Raw genomic sequence first — 19,869 nt, 5'->3', positions numbered from 1 at the left:
TTCTCCTCCAGTCAGTTCATCTCCTCTGAAGTGCAGCACCCAGAAAAGGATGTAGGACTCCAAAATAAGTCTTGCCGTGGCAGACGGTTTTGCAGGCTGCACATGTCTGTATGTATAGCCCTGTTTGGTGCTTGACTTTTATATAATAAATTGTCACTGATTCGTGTTTGGACTGTAAGCTGCAGTCATTTAAGATCTTACTTGGAATTGTGGCCTAGCCAGTTGTTCAGCAGACAGTTGGTTTTTTTTGTAGCTAACTAGTCCTGCTTATTAAGGTCTGTCTTATCACTGATCCATGGAATATCGGGGCTGAGATATCTGTGTTCCTGCAGCAGACCTGCCACTGGGCTTGTGTCGCCTTTTCTCCTTCCCCCACCACTGGCTGAGGAAGCCCACAGCTTGAACTTGGATTACAGCTGCCTGCCAGGAAGTGTTTATAGCATCATCAGCTGTGGAATTACTGGTGATCATCCTGTTTACCAAGGCACTGTGGTAGGACAGATCTTGTGCAAAGCTGTACTTCTCTAGGTTTGAAATCTCATAATTACTGAACTTGGCTAGTCTTTTGAAGGTGTCAATGACCAAATATTTTCTTCCCCTTCGTGTAAGCAAACTTCAGATTTGTGCTCCAAACAACAATGTTTTTGGACTGCTGAATTAGTATTCTTTCATAGAAGCTCTTAGTTTTATTGTGTGTTTTGAAAGCGGATGAACCATTATCTGGAACTTCACAGGAAAACTCTGCTTGAGGCAGTTATCTGCCACTGCCAAACTTCAGTGGTTCAGGCTGAGGTTGTCCAAGCTGTAAGTAACTGGTTATAACTTTATAGTGGAAATGACTTGCAGCTTTAGCTGATCGTGTTTGTGTTTAGCTCTCTAAGGGAGCTCTCCTTGTGCCTAATTATAAGGAGGGACCAGACTGTAGATCAGTTAACAGACTATAGATCAGTTCACAGTATAGCTGAAACTGAAAGGCTGTCAGAAAAATCTGTGGGAGTTGGGTGTCTGTTTTTCCATTCTATTAAACTGCCATACAATGGTTTCATGTCTCTTCCATCATCTACAGAGAGGCATTTTTTAGTACCAGTACAGCATTAGGTAGTAAGATATTACAAGTGCTACAGAAAAAGCGTAAGAAGCTCACACTGAGCAAATAATGTGCTAGGTATAATCAATCCCACGTTTAAGAAAACAGGGGAATACTGATTGTGTAAAGGTGGTTTGCTTAAATTAAAGTTCTGCTGCTGTTCTCACCCTTTCCTAGGACATATACCTGAAATTGCATGAGGAAATTATGCAACTTCTGTTGATTTCTAAGGGAAGCTGGATGAGGGGAAAAGACATAGCACAGACTAGTTAATTAAGCACTTGTAAGCCTGTTAAACTCAATTCTTCTGAATAAAATAATTCTGAAGTTATTCCAGAAGGGACCTATTAGGGTTTTTCCTGCCCTTGTGTCTAGGATGTGTCATAGTTTTTTACAGAGAATTAGAATTGAGGAAGCCAGCAGTTGAGGGTCTAGTGCTGCTAGAGATCATCTTTTCCCTGTGACACACCTAGTGATAGCTTTTTCCGGTGCCTACAGGTTGGGTTTTCTGTCACCAGTCACTCTTTTGCTTGCTGTTTTGCCAAATGGTATGCATCAGCCTGACCTCAGATCATTGAGCCTTTTTCCATGGGAGTAGAGATGACCACAAATGATGCACTTCACAGTGACTTTTTAATTATGACATGGATATTCATATCTCCTTGGTGTACCTCTTTCCTGTGACTTTCCCTGGAAAGTTGAGGATTGCCTTACGCAAGGGTTCCTGTTACACTATCTGGGTGTCTCATTGGTGTGTGTCAGTCAGTAATCCTTACACGGGTGAGTCTTAAGACTTACATGAGCATACTGCAAAAGCATCAGTCCTGTGATGTGGTAGAATCTGCTGTAAAGAAGCTGTTTTGTGTCCTTTGGCTTGTTTTAGACCTTAGCAGTGCAAGTTAGCTTGTATATCACAGTGGTAATAATGTAGATCTTAACTTCTCTCCTCCTCTCCTAAGTTTTGTCTAAACATAGCATGCGTTGTTAGACTCCAACACTTGGAAGGCCGAAGGAGACATTATGAGGATTACTATGTAATTGGAAATGTATATTCATGGAAAATAATCTTTCTGAATAACTTCTGAGTAATCTTCTTAAGCATGCCATTGGCTGTTTACGTCAAGATCCGAAACTGCTTTTTCCTTTTAGACAAGAGGAATCAAACTGCCCCCTAGGTATTCCCAAATATTATGCTTTAACAGATGCCATGTATGATATGTTAACCATTCTCCATATGTATTTTAGAAAATCTCCTTGGAATATCTGAAGTCCATATGGCTATGTAGGATGAAGATATCTTGAAAAATCCCTTTTATTTGGCCATTCAGAAGCGGCGTCCTGATCTATGCAGCAAAGTTGCAGAACTCCATGGTATTGTAAGTATAAATAAGTACGTTTAAAAGCTGCTTATTAAATGGTAGCTATATGTATTTAAATTGTATGCCTGCTATGACACATGTAAAGATTAGTGCAAGCCCACAAAACTAGGAAGTGAACCAAAGCAACTTTAGTGTAAGTTGCTTGTTATTTACTAATATGGACCTCTTGATATATTGCATGGTAGCAACAGGTCAAAGTTGGTGTTGTTTCTAAACTTTACAGGAAGCTTATTTTGTTTGCTATGAACTAAAGTTATATATTTTCCCACTTGTAACTTAAAATGGGATTGACCTTTTGAAATCCCTTGTGGATAGACAACCACTCATTTCTGACAGCATTTTACATAGCAAAATAAAGCCATTAAACTGAGCTGGAATAAAAGCTCCAGTCCTTAAGACTTCTAATCTGGGTATTCTGCAATTAGTCTTCATCCAAAATTAAGTGTGTGGAGACTCCATTAAACTCGAGGGTTATTGTTACCTGATTATAAAATTAAGCCTTAAATTGGACAGGGTTCTTTCAATTGTGTATTACTTAAGATGGCGATGTGATCAGTTGAAATGCTAAAATCTGCTCACCAGTTCTGTCTGTATTCTAACACCATTTCTGAAAGCTGAGTACTGAAAGAACCACTTGCTTCGTGCTTATTTCTTCCTTGACAACAGGATTTATTTCTTTTCAGCATGTATACAGTGTTTGTTGTAGTAAATGTGTTGCTTTCTAATTAAGAATTTGTCTCATGCTGCCAATCTGTTGGTGTGCAGTAAACCCAAGATGTTTCTTGTCTTAGATTTTTTTCTTCTTTCTGATGGATTTTCATTTTAGTTTGAAAATATACTTCACTTTTACTAGCTGCCTATTTTTAACTCATTCAGGTGACTAGTGTTAAGTAACTTTAAGGTTTAATCTCCTCTTAGTGTTGTTTGCATCAGCTACATCTGTTACCCTTTTTCAGATAAGTCACTAAATATAACTTCTAGGTTAATCACCGGACTGTCTGTCTATCAATGGCCTTTCCTTTTTATTTAAACAAAAGCACCTATAGTTGCTATACATTTGCTAGTAATTGTTTGTAAGCCAGATTCAATTGCTTGCCTCTAAAGAGCAAAAGCTATTGGTGTGTAGCTGGTGATACATGGCACTTCTCCCTAAAGCATGATCTAACTTTTTCAGGTGTTAGTTCCATGCAAAGGAAGCCTTTCAAGCAACAGTCTGTCTACCTGCCAGTTTGAATCTTATGTTCTGAAGCCGCTAGAAGAAAATTTTGAGACCTTAAATGGAAAGGTATTTCTGTTTTGATATCTGAATGTAGCTTGGGGACACTCCAATAAATGATTCACTGCAGTTGATGACTGATAGTGTGAACTAATGGTAACAGGAGAGGTAGCTAGGAGTTAGAGGTAACTGGCAAAAGTAGTATGTTGCCCATCTAAGCCAAAATTTTCAGGGATATACTGCTTTCTAGAAAAAGCTGTATTTTGGCATGTGCACAAGAATACTTGTCCTGTTCAGATGTTAACACTGCCTCTGACTTCAGCTTACTACGTTGGCAAAGCAACTTTGTCAATTTATCTGTGTTTTGTGACTGTTAGGAATTTTCTGGTGTGGCAGAAGGGTCTTTATCACTTAGTTAAGAACTGTCTGTCTAGCTTTCAGGCAAATAGTAGCCTGCCTATATCGTATGCAGATGCAAGTTCACCAAGGCTTAAGACAAAACTTTGATGGTATCAAGTTGTATCTGAGGCCTGATGTATTAATTCAGTTCAGGAAGTAGAGCAGAAACTGACTAATGTAGCAGCAAGCCATGATAACCAATACTGACACTGCCTAGGATCACATTTTTTTCACTTGTAATTTTGCAGTACAGTCTGAGATCTTGCACCTGTTTGCAGGCTATCATCTAGATCTTCCTACTGCAGATGTCCTCACTGGAGTTAATTAAGAAGATAAAGCTGAGTGTGAGAAATGTAGACAAGATGTGTGGTGTTTTTCTGAAGCTGGACTTAGGCCCCAATTCTAAGTTGTTTTTCAATTTCCCTTCTACTAAAAGTGCTCTAAAATCTGCAAGTAGTCACTTAGACCTTGGAGATTGTCTGAAACCTCCTCTAGTAGTAGACATATAAAGAAAGTAGGTATAAGCAAGGTTTAGCTAGCTGTTGTAGACTGAAGGAGTCTTTGTTTCAGTGTCTATACAGCACAAGAATATGAATCTGGGGCTTTCCTGTCTTACAAGATTCTCTTCTTTCCCTGGGAATGTAACTATGCAATGCAGAAGCTAAAGAGTAACTTTCTTCTGGCGGAGTTTTACACTTGATCTGGTTTTTGTTTTGTTTCAGGAGATCTTCATACAAGGAAACCTCATCATTTTAGGAACTGGTTTTAATTATAATCTCTCAGTACCTGTTCTTTTTGAGGAAACATTTTACAATGAAAAAGAAGAAAGCTTTAGTATATTGTGCATAGCTCATCCATTGGAAAAAACAGAAAGCTCAAGTACGTATTGAAGCGTTAACTTGGGGGTCTTGTTTGCACAGTGAGCAAATTAGTATGTTTAAGCTTAATACATTTCCTTCATTCTGAAAAGCATTGGCTTGGTTGAAAGCTCTTGGCATTTATTAGCCTGCTGGGGTGGATGTTGGTATGCTGTTGGAGAGAAATATTAAGTTGCTGCCAGGCAAACTTAATTCTGCAGGGTCTATGCCCCAGTCTCAGCACTAAAAATCATCTGCAGAATACTTGATCCAGCATGATTTTTTAGCCATGCTCAGTTTAGTGCTGACTGCTTAAAAAGTCTTAAATGTGACATGTGTCTTGAGATGCAAGGTGGATGCACAGAAAACTGCAGAGGTAAATTCTTTAGTGATCACTTCATCAGTAGTTAGAGGTTGTATAGCATAGCTATGTAGCAGCTTTTCTGGTGGTGGTCTGTCTCATTAGGCTGAATGTGTTAGTTTTTGTCCTAGTACTGAAAGTGCTCTTGATAAGGCTGAAACACTATTTCCAAGGCTACTATTAAAGCTGTAAATGTAACAGGAATCCTTGTGAATTTGTATAACAGTCTGTGTTTACTAATTAAAAGGAACATAAGCTTCCTAAAACATATGCTTTTTCTGAAATAAAAACATCTAGTCTTCCTAAATACATAATGTCATCACTTGTTTCAAACAGATAAAGTGAAATAATACTAGGGTAGTCTGAAAATAGTACTGTGAGGGAAGTATGAAAGTTGTTCTGAAAAAAAATAGCTGGCATACATATGGGCTTAAATTCTGTAAATATTAATCTAAATCTAAAAAATTATTCTTGTGGTGTTCCTTTTTTGGCCATTACTTAATGTAGTCAGATAGCAGTCTTTCAGAAGTGAGCTAATTTGTAATTTCAAAAGTAATTTGGAATGAATGAGATCTAAGCCTGTTATTAGTTGGCTGCCTTTGGTTGCAAATGAAAGACTTGCCTAGAAAAAAATTTTTGGAAAGGCAGTATGAATTTTAAGTGAGAGATACAATTGTTTTATTCAGAAGGAAAATGGATTTGGTTTAATGTTTACATGAAGCAACTTTGCTTTCCCATTCAGAGAAAGCGTGTCTAAATAAAGAATAGGTTATGTAAAAATCCAAGATGGGATTTTTACAGCTCACTTAGAGCACACTGACTTCCTGCATGGGCACTCGGTCAATATTGTAATGTGCTTTTCTACTTTCAAGCTTGACTTGCACTCAGATTGAGTTGTGTATGTGGCAATAAATTACCCCAGGGTAAAAAACCATGTGAAATCAGTTTTAGCTATACCAAATAAATACTTGACATAAAAGGCAAGAGAGCCTACTCTAAATGTGATGTATTAAATTCTTTTAATTAAAAGCAATACCTTCAGTTAAAGGTATAGTAAGCTGAATTGATGTTTCATTGCACACAAGTTGGCTGTGTATGTAGGAACAGAAAGTACTTTACCGTGCATACATATTAAACCTATGTGTTAATTCTTGGCTCTCATTTTAGGTGAATCTACAGCTTCATCAAACTCCTATGCTCTTAAAAATATTGAAGATGTTAGAGAATTCTTGGGAAGGCACTGTGAGAGGTTTGATAAATACATAGGATCTTTCTACAGAACATTTAAAGAACATGAAAGGAAAAGCCTCCGCCACTACATAGTCAGTATCTTGCTTCTTGATGTTTAATTTACTAAATATAATGCACTTTACTGCTTTGGATATCTTTGTCTTATTGAGCTTTTCTATGTCAGAGTAGTCTAGAGTTGAGGAAGGTGGGAAGGGAGAAAGTAGAATTCATAGTTGTGAATTACCACATCTTAACTATTAGGTAAAGGCAATTTTTCTAGCTAAACACTTTACCATAGTGCACACTTCTAAGGCAGGGAAGACTTCCTTTCTCTGCTTATTCGTGCTTTGTTGCTTCAAGTCAGATTAACCTGAATCTGAATGCTTTTTTCTTTTCTCTCCCTCTGCCCCCGACAGGATTCTGTCAATGCACTTTATACCAAATGTCTCCAGCATCTTTTGAGAGATTCGCACTTGGTAAACACTTACTTCACTAAATACATAGTACATAGTGTTACTTAAGCAATAAATTATCTAACTTTCTCTTGCTGTTGTTATCGCTTTCCTTTTCTAGAAGATGCTTGCAAAGCAAGAAGAGCAGATGAATCTGATTAAACAAGCAGTTGAAGTAAGCATCTGAAATGAAGGAAAATAATTAGCAAGCTTTTTTAACTCTTCCTTTCATCCCTGAAGTACTTTTTTTTTTCTGCAGATGTATATCCACCATGCTATTTATGATCTAGTCTTTAAATATGTGGGGACTATTGAGGCAAGTGAGGTAAGCTTGTTTGGTCGCTAAAGATTAGTTACATTAGTCAATGCATTTTAAAAAAACTGTTGCCTTTCTATTGATTAGGATGCTGCTTTTAACAAAATCACGAGGAGCCTTCAAGACCTGCAGCAAAAAGACATTGGAGTGAAGCCTGAGTTCAGGTGAGAGATGTATGATTGTGGACCCTTTGAGGAGTCACTGAGATCATGTCTTAAATAGGTCTCAGGCCAGCCAAAAAGTGTCTTCCTTCAGACAATAGCAAGTTTTTCTTATACTTCATTGCTTTGAGATGGAAAAGTAAAGCTTTGCAGGTGTCATTTTACAGCAGTCTTTGCATTGATTGTTATTTCCTTTGCTTTCATATTCTTATGCTTCCCTCAATCTACAGGGTGCAGAAATGCAAGTGTACTTGGAGTAGAGATGGGAATATTTTAATACCATTCTTCATTTCAGCTCTGAATAAGTTAAAACTTGGGTTCTAGACATCCTGCACAGGAACTCTGTATGCTAACAATTTCTTTCAAATTATTTTGTAGTTTCAATATACCACGTGCAAAGCGAGAACTGGGTCAGTTGAACAAATGTACTTCCCCTCAACAGAAGCTACTTTGTCTACGAAAAGTGGTACAAATTATTATGCAATCTCCTAGCCAAAGAGGTCAGTAATTAGTGAATTAATAACTTAATTTTAAACTCTTTTCTTAACCAGTACACACAAAGCACTTTAGTATATAAGCAGCTGTTTGAATAGCGCTTGTGGATTAAACACAATTAGACTGGGGTCTGCCTTGCAGGCCTCTAAACAAAGCAAAATGGAGGCAAGACAGACATTTCGGCATTGTTTCTCATGGGGTGAGGTGGGGTACTTGGTTAGCTTATAAATGTTTTAGCTGGAGCATGTGACAAGCTTGCATGTGCTAGGATATTTTCTCATGCAGAAGAACTGAGGGTGATCCATTTTAACACTGAGGATCGCTGCTAGATCATTCTTGTCTATTTGTCTGTGCTCCCTGATAATCTTGAAATTGATACTCTTGAGATGTATCTTTTGCAAAATGCAGTGTTGGTGGGGGACAAACAAACCTTCTATATGCTGTGTTCAAAGTGCTACCATGGATTACAGAAATGATTCTGTGATAGGAAAGCATGGACCTCTTTACCTGGTATTTATTTTATCTAGCTTGGAGAGAGAAGATACTTCCACTAAGCAAATGGAGTAGTACAGTGAATTATGCTTTCCCTACTTCATCTCTTCCTTTCTTCAGGAAAACTCCTGGGTTATGGAAAAGTATATCAACTTAGAGGGTAGTTTTTGCCCTCAAGAATTTCAGAAATCTTGAGCTAGTACTCTGGCTCTTTCTGTGTAGGAAGGAGGAGATGCTAGTCAAATATCACAATTTCTACAGTACAAGCTGTATTTGTTTTTTAGCTCCTGGCAGCCTATTTTAGAGGGAGACTGAGAACATTTGAAGGGCTGCCTTGGTTACTCAATGTATTCTCTACTAGTAGAGCTGGCCCTTAGTCTTAGGAGGCAGAACTCCATTTATAGGTATTGCTCTTGATTTGAACTGTGACATGACTAACATCAGCTGTAAATTCTTTTTTTTTTAGTTAACATGGAAACCATGTGTGCAGATGATCTTCTCTCTGTTTTGCTGTATTTGCTTGTAAAAACAGAAATCCCAAACTGGTATGTAACTATTTTGGCTATACAGAGCTCCATCATATCATCTTAGATGTAATGCTGCTGTAGGGGCAAATGTTTCTGAACATGTAGTAATAACGTACTGAAAGTGTAAGAGGGGCTGATGTAATGCAGAAAACTATTTTTAGTAGCACAAACAGCAAAGATGTATTACAGATGTGACCAAATAAAGGACTTACCAGAAATTCAAGTGCTGTGTCTTTGCTGTTTTGATTCCCAGCCTAGAAAAAAGTTGTAATGGGAGGCCATCTCTATACCAAATCTGCACGTCAATACAGACTTCAGACTGCTCCTTCCTTATCTGTGTTTGGAGCTGTGAAACCTTTATGCAGCTTCTAGATAGTAGATACATTTCATATAGGGAATCTAGATTTGAATGCTTAATTGCTTGCTGCTAGCCTATGCTGCTGTGTGTATCTCTCCTTGCTATCAGTAAAAGTATATCTAAACCTTCCACCTGTACCTGAACTGAATTTTGGTGTTGGTGTATCCCATATCCGAGATGAGCATTTTTCCTTTCATTTGTAGCTATCACTTTACACTGGTGCTTATGGTGCTTGAAACATTAACGTGTTTGAAACATGTGAAACAATATCCCGCTGCTGTCCTTATGCTGTCCTTCATATTCCTTATATCCAATTAATAACTTCCACTGAATAGTTGAGATAAGTAGAGTTCTGATCCATCTACAAAGCTCAGAACAGCCGTTGTATTGCTAGTGTAACAATCTTTCTAGAAGCTTTTTTCTTAACCTATTGTCTGCCTGGATTGCCTAAGGTGGGTTGCAGTATTAAGATATGTTGTGCTAGTGTCGTCTTATTTTTAGTGGTTCATGGCTTTAACTTTTTTTTATTTCAGGATGGCCAACTTGAGTTACATAAAGAACTTCAGGCTTTGCAGTTCAGTGAAGGATGAATTGGGATACTGTCTAACCTCAATTGAGGCTGCAATAGAATATATACGGCAAGGCAACCTCTCTGACAGATCAACAGTAAGCTACTCTTAAAGTCTGTCAAATGTGTATTTGATAAGCTTGTAGGACTGTGTACCACCGCGGGAGTAAATTCAGTCAGAGGATACAAACAGCTAACATAAGAGTTCCTTTTTTGCACTTAAAGAAATGGGTTGAGGTAACCATACCTGAAGCAAATGCTAAAATTATCTAAATGATTACAATGAAGTCCTAATCCTGTAGCAATACTTGTTGTTCATTGTATACTCCTTGAGGAAGTAGTTAAATGTCAAGTCTGCCTCTTCATATGATGGGAGGAAAAATGACAGCACTATTTTCAACAGTTGAGTCTTCAGTAAGTCTAATATCTCCTGTTTGTACTCTTTCTATTGTGGTTGTGAAAGTAATGCAGTACTTGAGAGTAAGCATAGCTTAAACAGGTTTTTCTTTAATAACTTTAAAAAGCTTTAGCTATGCTAGCAGAATGGAGGTTGCAGCGTGACTTAGAATTATTCAGTAAATCATCGTACTCTAAAAAGTCAATCTTTGCAGTGCAGATTACTATGTTGCACCAAGCTGATAGTTTAATGGGAGTGGCAGGACTATGATAAGGTGGTGTTTGAAGGTCAAATTGGGCTCTCGAGATATCTAACCTAGCAGGGGCAGGAAGTTTGTGGATGTATGAGTTATTTCCTACTGGGCAACTTGACCTTCTGTCAATCAGGTCAAACCCCTGCAGGCCAATCAAGGATGATATTGATGTGACTTTAGAAACTTCTACAATTTAAGAACTTTGTAGCTTATTTAGTAAAGGAATCCAGTCTTACCGCTCCTGTAAAACTTTCTACTGTTGCAAAATTAGGTTTTCCTGATCTGATGTGGAAATCAAAAGGAGTGAACTTGAAACCAGAGTGAATTCAATGTGTCTCAGTCTGCCCAACTGCAAAGCACTGGAATCTAATTGCAGGGGCCAGGATAATGGCTCAGTGTGCAGGGCTTGGGATGGGACAACCTGGGGCACAATCTTAAAGAAGCAGCACTTAAAGTAACATTTTTAGCCTTTTGTTATTCTTGGTTTTGTTCTTTTCTGGGATCTTTCCATGAACCTGTCATACATAGGTTTGTTTTGTACACTCCAAGAAAAAAGCACTTTTCCATTTTGTGTAAAGAGACTGTGGTATTTCTTGTCTGTAATGCTGTATTGAATTATGTTAAAAAAAATAAAAATGTTAGTTTAAAAGGAAAACAACCTGCCAAACAGTTTTGCTTCCTGCAGTCACTTGGCTATCATTAACAATTAATATACAAGTAGCAATGCTGGTGGTCTGGATGGAGAACTGGAACCAAAGTAGAATTGTCTTCCACAACAATGCCAGCAAGCTGAAAAAAAGAATATACTGCTCTTAAATTTCTAGAATAAAAACTGTTTCCTATCAAATGCCTGGTCCTGTCCCTCCTTATATAGCTAAGGATAGCAGTTTTTTTTTTATACTGGGATTGCCCTGAAGTGGTTATAACTTAAGTGCCACTGCCATTAAGATACTAATTTATTTCTCTGGGAGGCATCTGTCTTGAAATATGAAGTACATATTTGAGAATTCTAAATGAAGGCAGTCTCATACTGCTTATCTTAGTGTCTGCACCAGTATAAGAGCAAGCAGTAAGTGTTTCTGTCCATACCTCAGCTGGATCAGCTCCAGACCTAGAGTGCTAGCCTGTAACTTTCTCACTTCAGTGTGTGTACAGTGAGTGTGCAACAGGACCTCCTTTCTTCTACGTTGCCTTTCATGGAGTCAACATGGCTTGAAGGCAGTACCCAGAGATGGAAAGCAGCAGAACCTTGAAGACAAGGAAGTGGGTGACCCCTGGCCCTCTAGCACAGCTGAAGAGGAAAGAGCTAGACCACCCTTTTCTCTAGTGTAGGGTAAGGGAGAAGGTGGCACGCAATGGAGAGGAAGAAACTAGGTAGCAAATAGCCCCTTGACAGGAATTGAAAAAGGATAGTGAGGAGGTGGAGGAACATGGTAGAAACTTCTGATAGCATTGCTCTCCCTTCATGAACTTATCAGCTGAGATACTTCCTTTATTCTCTGGCAAAGGAGATCGACTTTCTGTTTAAAACAGCAGCAGCTGTCATGTTGATGCCCCATGGTTTCCTTTTCCAGATGGTGCTGGAAGGGATTGTGGGATTTAAGTAAGCAGGAACATTGCTGTGCCCTGGGGCTTCATTATAGCCCCTCATGTGGCTACACTTAATTTTATAGCTGGCTTCAGATGGAGCTTCTGGCAGCTGAGTAATGCTGTTGTCCAATCCCTAATGAAGCTAACTACATAAAGAAAACTCAGCAGGGAACTAATGTACCCTGTGGAACAACGGGCATATTATCACCTTCATGTTAGTAAGAAAATTGCACTTAGGAGATACCTGCCAACTCCCTTCACCCAAGGTCATGCAAGTCTTAGAGAGACATTTTGGTTGTGGGGAGTAGAGGAGCATGTAACTCAGCACAGAAGATTCCATTTTATTTTCTGGGAATTGTCAACCTTATTTAATTAGAACTCTAGTTAATAAATATTGGACCTTAGTTATGTTCCTATGCATAGCTAACGTGTAGTAAGACCCTCTAGTTCAGAGGGATGAAGTAAGGTATACAGTAGGGAGTTAGAGGCACCCACTAGGGAGTAGGCAGCATTTTGGTTCCTGTATGGAAAGAGCTGTAGGTGGCAATGAAGTTTGCATGGAGGAGGTGCAGGTGGGAGAAGCCAGGAAAGGAAGACTTGAACACAAACTGAGGCCAATAAAGTATTTGGGGGGAGGGGGAGTGGACATAATCATCAGTTGTAATCTGTGAAAGTCACCTTGGATAGGTCATTATACAGGTACACCCTCATAGGTACAAATATTTCATTTCTCAAGTAGATAGTGTTAGATAAAAAGATCATTAGTATTTGGATGTGTATTTTTCTAGACAATTGTTGTGGTTTAACCTCACGAAGAAAATTAACTCTATCCTAGCTGAAACCAGGACAACAATAGAGATTAAAATACCTGAGAGTAACTGCGAAGCAGGTTTTTGTTTTGTTTTTTTTAATTCCTGGAGTGCAAGTAAAGCTGGTACAAGCAAGTTTTGTCTTTGAAGGCCCAAACTTGCTTAATACTTCAACTAATACCTGATTCTTCTGCCATTTTGTATTTCACTTTTGAAGATATGTAGTTTCAACTCTTTTTTCTGATTTGTATAATAAACAACACCTCTACATAAGGATTGGTGTCTCAAGTGACTCTTCAAAATAATTATTCCACTTGGGGAACACTTCTTTTGTAAAATACACTGTGGAAGGAACAGTACTAAAACTACAGTAGGTCTTGCTAGTGGTTACTTAGATTCTCCATGGTGAAAGTATAAAGCTGTCTGTGAGTATTCATATTAGAAATTCTGATTAGACTTCAGAAACTTGTATCAGCAGTAAAGCTTTAACTTTTTTTTCTAGTTAATAAAATTTTTGATCAAATATTTCTTAGGGAAGTTATTCCTGATCACACTGAAGAATCTCTCCAAGGAGGCTAGTGCAACGTGCCTTGTAATTCTGAAAAGATATGCTTGGGTATCTTTAGCTAAAGTACCTAGGTTTGAAAAGATTGGTGAATATTTGTCATACTCATGTATCTAAATACAACCAACCTTCTGTGAAGTACAGATCCAAACTTCTATCTCTAGACCTCACAAACATGTTTTTAACTACCTTATTTGCTAGAAAATGAAGGTTTTTTTAGACAGCTTTATGAGAGGCATCTGTGTTGATTTTGAAACTTGAGTGATCTAATTTCTAGAAAATCTGAACTCTATTTTTGGTGTTAAAGTGATCTTGTTTATTTGCAGTTGACTAGTTTCTTAAACTTCGTGCTGACTTACTAATGTTAAGAGTTGGACTTTTTTTACTCATTTATATCTGGTCTTTACAGACTTATTTGCAGAAGCTATAGCCTGGATCCTAAACCATCAAAGTTTATCTGATACATGGGTGTTTATCTTAAATGCAGTCGTCTTCAGTTTGATGGATGCTGTGAGTCTTTCCATTTCTAAGGAGATAGTCATTATCCAAAAATAACATCCAAAGAAATGATATTCACTGCCAAACATTAGCAGTGGTTGATCAGAATCAATTATGTGCAAGTGTTTCCATCTACTTTCTTAGAAAGTGTTTTCTTTAGATTGTTTGTTTTATTTCATGTGAGGCTCAATGTTGCTGTTTCAAAATCTGACTCTACTTAAGAACTTTCACCTGGTTTTGGAAGCATCTACATTCTTTAGTGCATCCTGAAGTGTATCTTCAGATTTCTCAGAAAATGGGAAGTACCGATGTGAGAGTCGCACTACATGTCTGCTTAGCTCAATCTCTAATTTTCAAGAAGTGACCAGTAGGAAATGCTATATGAATGAGTCTGCTGCAGAGTAATGCTTCACCTGGTACAATCTTTTATTTTCTAGCAAGTAGCAGAGAGTTCAGTGGAGTCTTTGAGTCAGAGTTGTATCTGGGTCATCTTTTTTAATAGCCACCAGTAGACGTGTCTTACATGAATTTGTCTAATGCCTTTTGAAGTCCTTTTATACTTTTGATTTTTGCAACAACCTACGGCAATGGATTCTACAATAAGAGAACGCTTTTTCTTTTCTCTCTTCTCCCCGCTCCCTCCCCAGACCTCCCCAGTGTGATGATTTTGTTGGGCATCCCAGTTCTTATATTTTGAGGAATAGTGGATATTCATTCTTTGCATGTTTTCTTTGGACTTTTTGTGATTTTTATAGACCGCTGTAGCACAGTCAAATCTCTTCCAGAGTGAAGAATCCTAAATTCTCCTCGTAAGAAAGCTGCATTGCACCTCTTATAGTTCTTGTTGTCTTTTTTATGTCTTTTCTAGTTTTGCTGTGTTCTTTTTTAGATGGTAGAACTGTAATTTCATTAATGCTCAGTTAGTTCATGGAGAATTACAGTAAAGGAATATTCTGGTGAACATCTACTTATTGTTCCTTTGAACAGCAGGTGTGCAGTCTTTTAAGTCTTGGAATCCTAAATGTGAAACTGACTTAGGGTTTACGTGCATCTGATAATTCATAAGTGGTAAATACAGTATTTAATGTTTCTAAAAGTTAATTCTACTGTTAAGGTACTTTACTTTTGCCTGTAAATGAGTATATAGATAATCAATCTATATATTTTATTTTTAGGAATCTGAGAAACTGTGTGACAAGCTGCTTTTAAGACAAAGGATGAACTTGTTGTCTCAGATGTCTGCTACTCCAATAGACTACTTATTTAAGGTTAATAACTTTTATGGCAGAATATGTATGTACCTACGTATTGCATGTTTATTTTCTTTCCTTTCTGTGATTTTTCTGAAATGTAATGCAGCATTAATTACATTAGTACTGCGAAATGTGTTTTAGTAGATGCTAAAAGTGTGTTTTGAATCTAGTGCATTACTGTACCAGAGTGTTACCAAGTTAATATAATCTTATGGATTTCAGCATGTTATAAGAAACATGAAAGCAAATGAGGATGAAATGCTACTGCTGTTGGTATTGATTGGCCCATTTAATGCACAGATGTGATATTACCATCTGGTTGTCTCTCACAGCTTTTAGTGCTTGAAATTGAAAGAGTTTTCTGAAATAATTTAAATGTGGTCACCTGACAGCTACTTCATATTATATGTTAATCTCTTTGTCATTCTAAAAGAATTTTGCCTATACAAGGACACAAAGCAGAGCTTCTAATTATATGTGTTCACAGCTTATGGCTAGAGAATTAGTAATTTTATAGAAATGTTTTTGCACAGAGGGAGCTTAATTTCGTGACTGAGTCTAAAGAGAACAATAGGAATTGTTTTAATTTTTTATAGAAAGTGAAGTAAGCCAAGAACAGATTCTTTTTAATACTGAATGCCCATTAGGGTTTTTTTTGCTGTGACATTGTTCACTTCTGCTTTCTAATGCTTGAATACATGTCTTTTATAATCGGTTCCTTTCGTTTTGTGCTTCAGTAAATTACTCTATTTTTTTTGTGTTTTTTTTTTTTTTTTCCTTAAAAGGAGGCTTTTTATATTGGTTCTTCATTCTCTTTCTTCTCTTGGCTTTTCATAGCATATTGCTTCAGGTAATCAGGAGGAAGTGGAGCGATTACTAAGTCAAGGTGACAGTGATAAGGACACTGTACAGAAAATGTGTCATCCGCTCTGTTACTGTGACAAATGTGAGAAGCTAGTTTCTGGGTAAGCACTTTTCATCTCCACAAATACACAAAAAGCTATGTAAAAGTCTTCATCCAAGATTTACTTTAGAAAGTATGCTGCTTTTGGTTCTAGAGGAAGTTGGTAGCACTTTGGGATGTGGTAGTGTACATTTGTGTGGTTTGAAAAAGTGGAAGAAATATTAGGAGAATACCGAATGCCTTGGAACCAGCCAATTTTGTGATGGAGGCTGTATGTGCTTTGGTAAACGTGGTGTGAAATGTTTCTTCTCTTGAACCTAACTTATACATCTTGGACAAAACCACGTCTTAACAAAATGTAAAGCTCTGTATAGAATAATTTGTCAATGTGAAAGGATAAAAAGTTCCAAAATCAGTTTTTCGTCGGTCTTGGCAATTTTTCTCTTTCTCTCCTCCTTACCACTGCTGCATAGGTAACTGAGCTGCTTTTAAACCATTGTGTTTTAAAGGAAACTGAATGATCCTTCCATTATCACTCCATTTTCCCGAGATGACCGGGGATATACACCACTTCATATAGCTGCTATTTGTGGTGAGTATTCTTGGTTTTCTTCACTAGTGTTTTCTACTCCTTATGTTCCTTATCTTTATGTTAGCACATTTTCCAACCTTGTGTTAAGGAGTGAATTTTGTATTAAATTGTTTTCTGCTTATTTGCTGTGGAAACTGGTATCTTGGCACAGACTGAAGGAAGTTATTGTATATTCTTTTAAGCTCAGTTTCTTATGGCTAAGTTGTTGTTGTTTGTTTGCTGGCTGTTTACTTTTGCCTTAGTGGTTACCACAGTAGTTCTTTCTTCAGCTGTGAAAAAAGTAAAAATGTGTCATCAGAAACCAGTCTTGTTTTAAAGAACTGGCAGATTGAGAAATTAATCCCTTCTCTCTCCTGCAGCTGGCTATGCATAGTAGATCTGTACCATCTCCTGTCTTGTAATGTTTATTATGCCATTGATCTTACATTTATTAGAAGATGTATTAATTTTCTTAGTGAGTTTTTTTTAATAAATTATTTCCTTTTTTTATTATTATCTTGAATCCCAATAGGAAAGTGCTTTATGTGACATGGCATTATTTTCTACTCTTTTCTTACTCGTAAGATACAAGCATAGCTTGGTTTTAGCTGGAGGTTCTTTTATGGAGCTTTGACCTTGAGTAATCTGCAAAAAAAACCCCCACCCAAATACCAAGGAAGTGAATGCACAGTATATAGAAACATAGTATGCAGAAATGCAGGGTATCTTGGTTAATAGTTTGTGTTTGAATTTGAAAAGTAGCAATGTTCTTGTGCAAAGTTTACTTCTTTCTTCTAACGTCTGCATATTTTTCAAGGGCAAACATCATTAGTGGATTTACTAGTAGCCAAAGGAGCCATTGTCAATGCTACAGATTACCATGGTTCAACTCCACTTCACCTTGCCTGTCAGAAGGGATATCAAAATGTTACAGTAAGCACCAAAAGGCCTAATTAGAAATAAAAATAAATACTTAGCCTAAATTATAAATATATGACTTTTACTAAGCTGTTCTACTGTTACTGTCATTTAGGTCTTCTGAGAAGCTTTTACCAGAACTGTGTACGCTGTCAGAATTGAGGATCTTTTATCATTGTAGTTTGCATGATATTTTATTTTTTCCTATACTGCAAGGTTTTCAGCCATTTGTAATAACCAAGCAATTGGCAGCTATGCATGCCTGAAAATTAATCCATTTTATTAATACAACACTCTAATACATAGTACAAATGGAGAGCCTATTAACATCTCTGCTCTTGATTAAGACAGAAGAACCATTGCAGTCATTGGAATGAATTAAATGACTTCACATTGTGTTTAGGATAGACTGTGTGACTACATTAATTCTTGTGTACTTGAATTTTATATATGTGAGATTCTTCAATTAGCATTGTTGAAATTAAGCTGTGTCTTCACTTACATAGGCTTTTAAAATATAAATTATGTAGTATATGTATTGCAGTGTTTGCGGCAGTAGATGATTCATTTTTTCAATGACAACTCTGAATATGTAAGAAGCAGCTTTTATTTGGTTCTTAGGGTAGGGCAAAACCAGTACTGTAATGCCAAGAGGGTAGTGTCTGAAACAGGAGACATAGCTAGTTTTTCATGAAGTAGTGCATCATGCTAGAAACCTAAAGGAATCTACAGAGTAACAATTGTTTGTCCATTAATTTTTTAGTCACTTAAACGTCTGCTTTTATTTTTCTTTTAAGCTTCTCTTATTGCACTATAAGGCAAGTACTGATGTGCAGGACAATAATGGAAATACTCCACTTCATTTAGCCTGCACTTATGGTCATGAGGATGTAAGTAATTGTTTTGTAACAAACTAAATGGACATTCTAATGGAATGGAATTAAACTGTGATGCCAATTTGCACGGAACTTACATATTTTAAAAAGTAAATAAAAAAGATTTGGAGGCTAACTATTTAACACTGTAAATTAGGACTTTATTCAGTAGTTCATAGAAATTTTTATTATGCATTCACATTAAAGATAGTAGTGTCGTGCAAATTTAGCTGAGTTATTTAACTCTTTGTTTAATGATGCTGAGCCATAAAAGCCTGCCCTTTAGGCAATGGATTATATGAGCAGCAATGAAAAAACCTTTTTAGGATTGCAAATGTTATATGAATTGAGAGACAATACTATAATTTATTGATAGCTTTCCTTTTCTTTCCAGTGTGTCAAAGCTTTAGTCTACTATGATCTGCATTCCTGTAGACTAGATATTGGTAATGAAAAGGGAGATACTCCTCTCCATATAGCTGCTCGTTGGGGCTATCAAGGGATCATAGAAGTGCTTTTGCAAAATGGGGCAAATCCAGAAATTCAAAACCGGATGAAAGAGACTTCCCTACAGTGTGCATTAAATTCCAAGGTATTCCTCTTTACCTTTTAGCCTGATTTCTTTCTGATGCAATTCCATGGAGGTGTAGATGTTTACCTGCTAATAAGGTTTTGTGGTCTGGTACTATCAAAGTGAAAATGTATGTTTGCCTTTAAGGAAGAAGGGTCAGACTTTAGATCTAATAGCATGAATACAGTCTGTGGTGTAGAACATAAACTTGTAAATGGGTACTTTTAATCTGCTCTGTCATAATCCGTTACTAATACTAGGTTGTTGGCTAATTTGTGTTTCAGTCAGTAGATTCTTCTTTAAGTGGAGTTACATTTGTTCTCTTTATTAATATTTTTATGCAGATTTTGTCATTGATGGAATTAAACTATCTGACGTTTGAAAGAGGGCAGAGTGCTTCTGAGGTAACAACCAATGCAAGTTGCTGAACGTTTTTTGCCTGTGTTTAACCTGCTTAATCTGATATGTAACTTTTTCTGTTTTGTGTTTTGTTGGGTTTTTTTTCCAACTTTAAGTCACCACTTAGGTCTCCTCAGCGCTCAACAGAAACTTTCAGCAGAGGATCATCTGTCTCAAGCCTGTCATCAGCATCAACTGATATAAGGCAAGAAGAAGTAAAGAATAGTTATAAAGAGGTAAGACTGAGGTATAAGTTTTGACAATAAGCAAAGTGAAGGAAGCTAGAAAAGTGATATTTTGCAACACTGTTTTAAACTGCTTCTTCAGGAGTAGCCTTCTGTCTGGCTTGGAAAATTATATGCTGCTAT

General features: G+C 37.1%; 1 protein-coding gene across 1 annotated transcript in view; it reads left to right on the top strand.

Moving 5' to 3' along the window:
• ANKRD27 (ankyrin repeat domain 27) overlaps window positions 1-19,869 on the top strand; it is a 45,202-nt gene that overhangs the window by 7,587 nt on the left and 17,746 nt on the right. Inside the window, exons 2-20 of the mRNA XM_009281057.2 lie at window positions 2,333-2,463; window positions 3,641-3,751; window positions 4,804-4,960; window positions 6,467-6,621; window positions 6,946-7,005; window positions 7,103-7,156; window positions 7,241-7,306; window positions 7,385-7,461; window positions 7,837-7,958; window positions 8,912-8,990; window positions 9,864-9,996; window positions 15,186-15,278; window positions 16,101-16,228; window positions 16,677-16,759; window positions 17,556-17,671; window positions 18,454-18,546; window positions 18,926-19,123; window positions 19,447-19,506; window positions 19,618-19,737. Of these exons, the coding sequence (XP_009279332.2) occupies window positions 7,106-7,156; window positions 7,241-7,306; window positions 7,385-7,461; window positions 7,837-7,958; window positions 8,912-8,990; window positions 9,864-9,996; window positions 15,186-15,278; window positions 16,101-16,228; window positions 16,677-16,759; window positions 17,556-17,671; window positions 18,454-18,546; window positions 18,926-19,123; window positions 19,447-19,506; window positions 19,618-19,737 (1,419 nt within the window). The 5' untranslated portion in view covers window positions 2,333-2,463; window positions 3,641-3,751; window positions 4,804-4,960; ... (1 more) ...; window positions 6,946-7,005; window positions 7,103-7,105. The remainder of the gene's footprint in view (window positions 1-2,332; window positions 2,464-3,640; window positions 3,752-4,803; window positions 4,961-6,466; window positions 6,622-6,945; window positions 7,006-7,102; window positions 7,157-7,240; window positions 7,307-7,384; window positions 7,462-7,836; window positions 7,959-8,911; window positions 8,991-9,863; window positions 9,997-15,185; window positions 15,279-16,100; window positions 16,229-16,676; window positions 16,760-17,555; window positions 17,672-18,453; window positions 18,547-18,925; window positions 19,124-19,446; window positions 19,507-19,617; window positions 19,738-19,869) is intronic.

Source organism: Aptenodytes forsteri, unplaced genomic scaffold (genome assembly GCF_000699145.1).
Source record: "Aptenodytes forsteri isolate BGI_AS27 unplaced genomic scaffold, ASM69914v1 Scaffold356, whole genome shotgun sequence".
NCBI classification, from domain to species: domain Eukaryota; kingdom Metazoa; phylum Chordata; class Aves; order Sphenisciformes; family Spheniscidae; genus Aptenodytes; species Aptenodytes forsteri.
The sequence above is the reverse complement of the archived record's forward strand: the minus strand, read 5'-3'. Positions and strand labels throughout refer to the sequence as shown.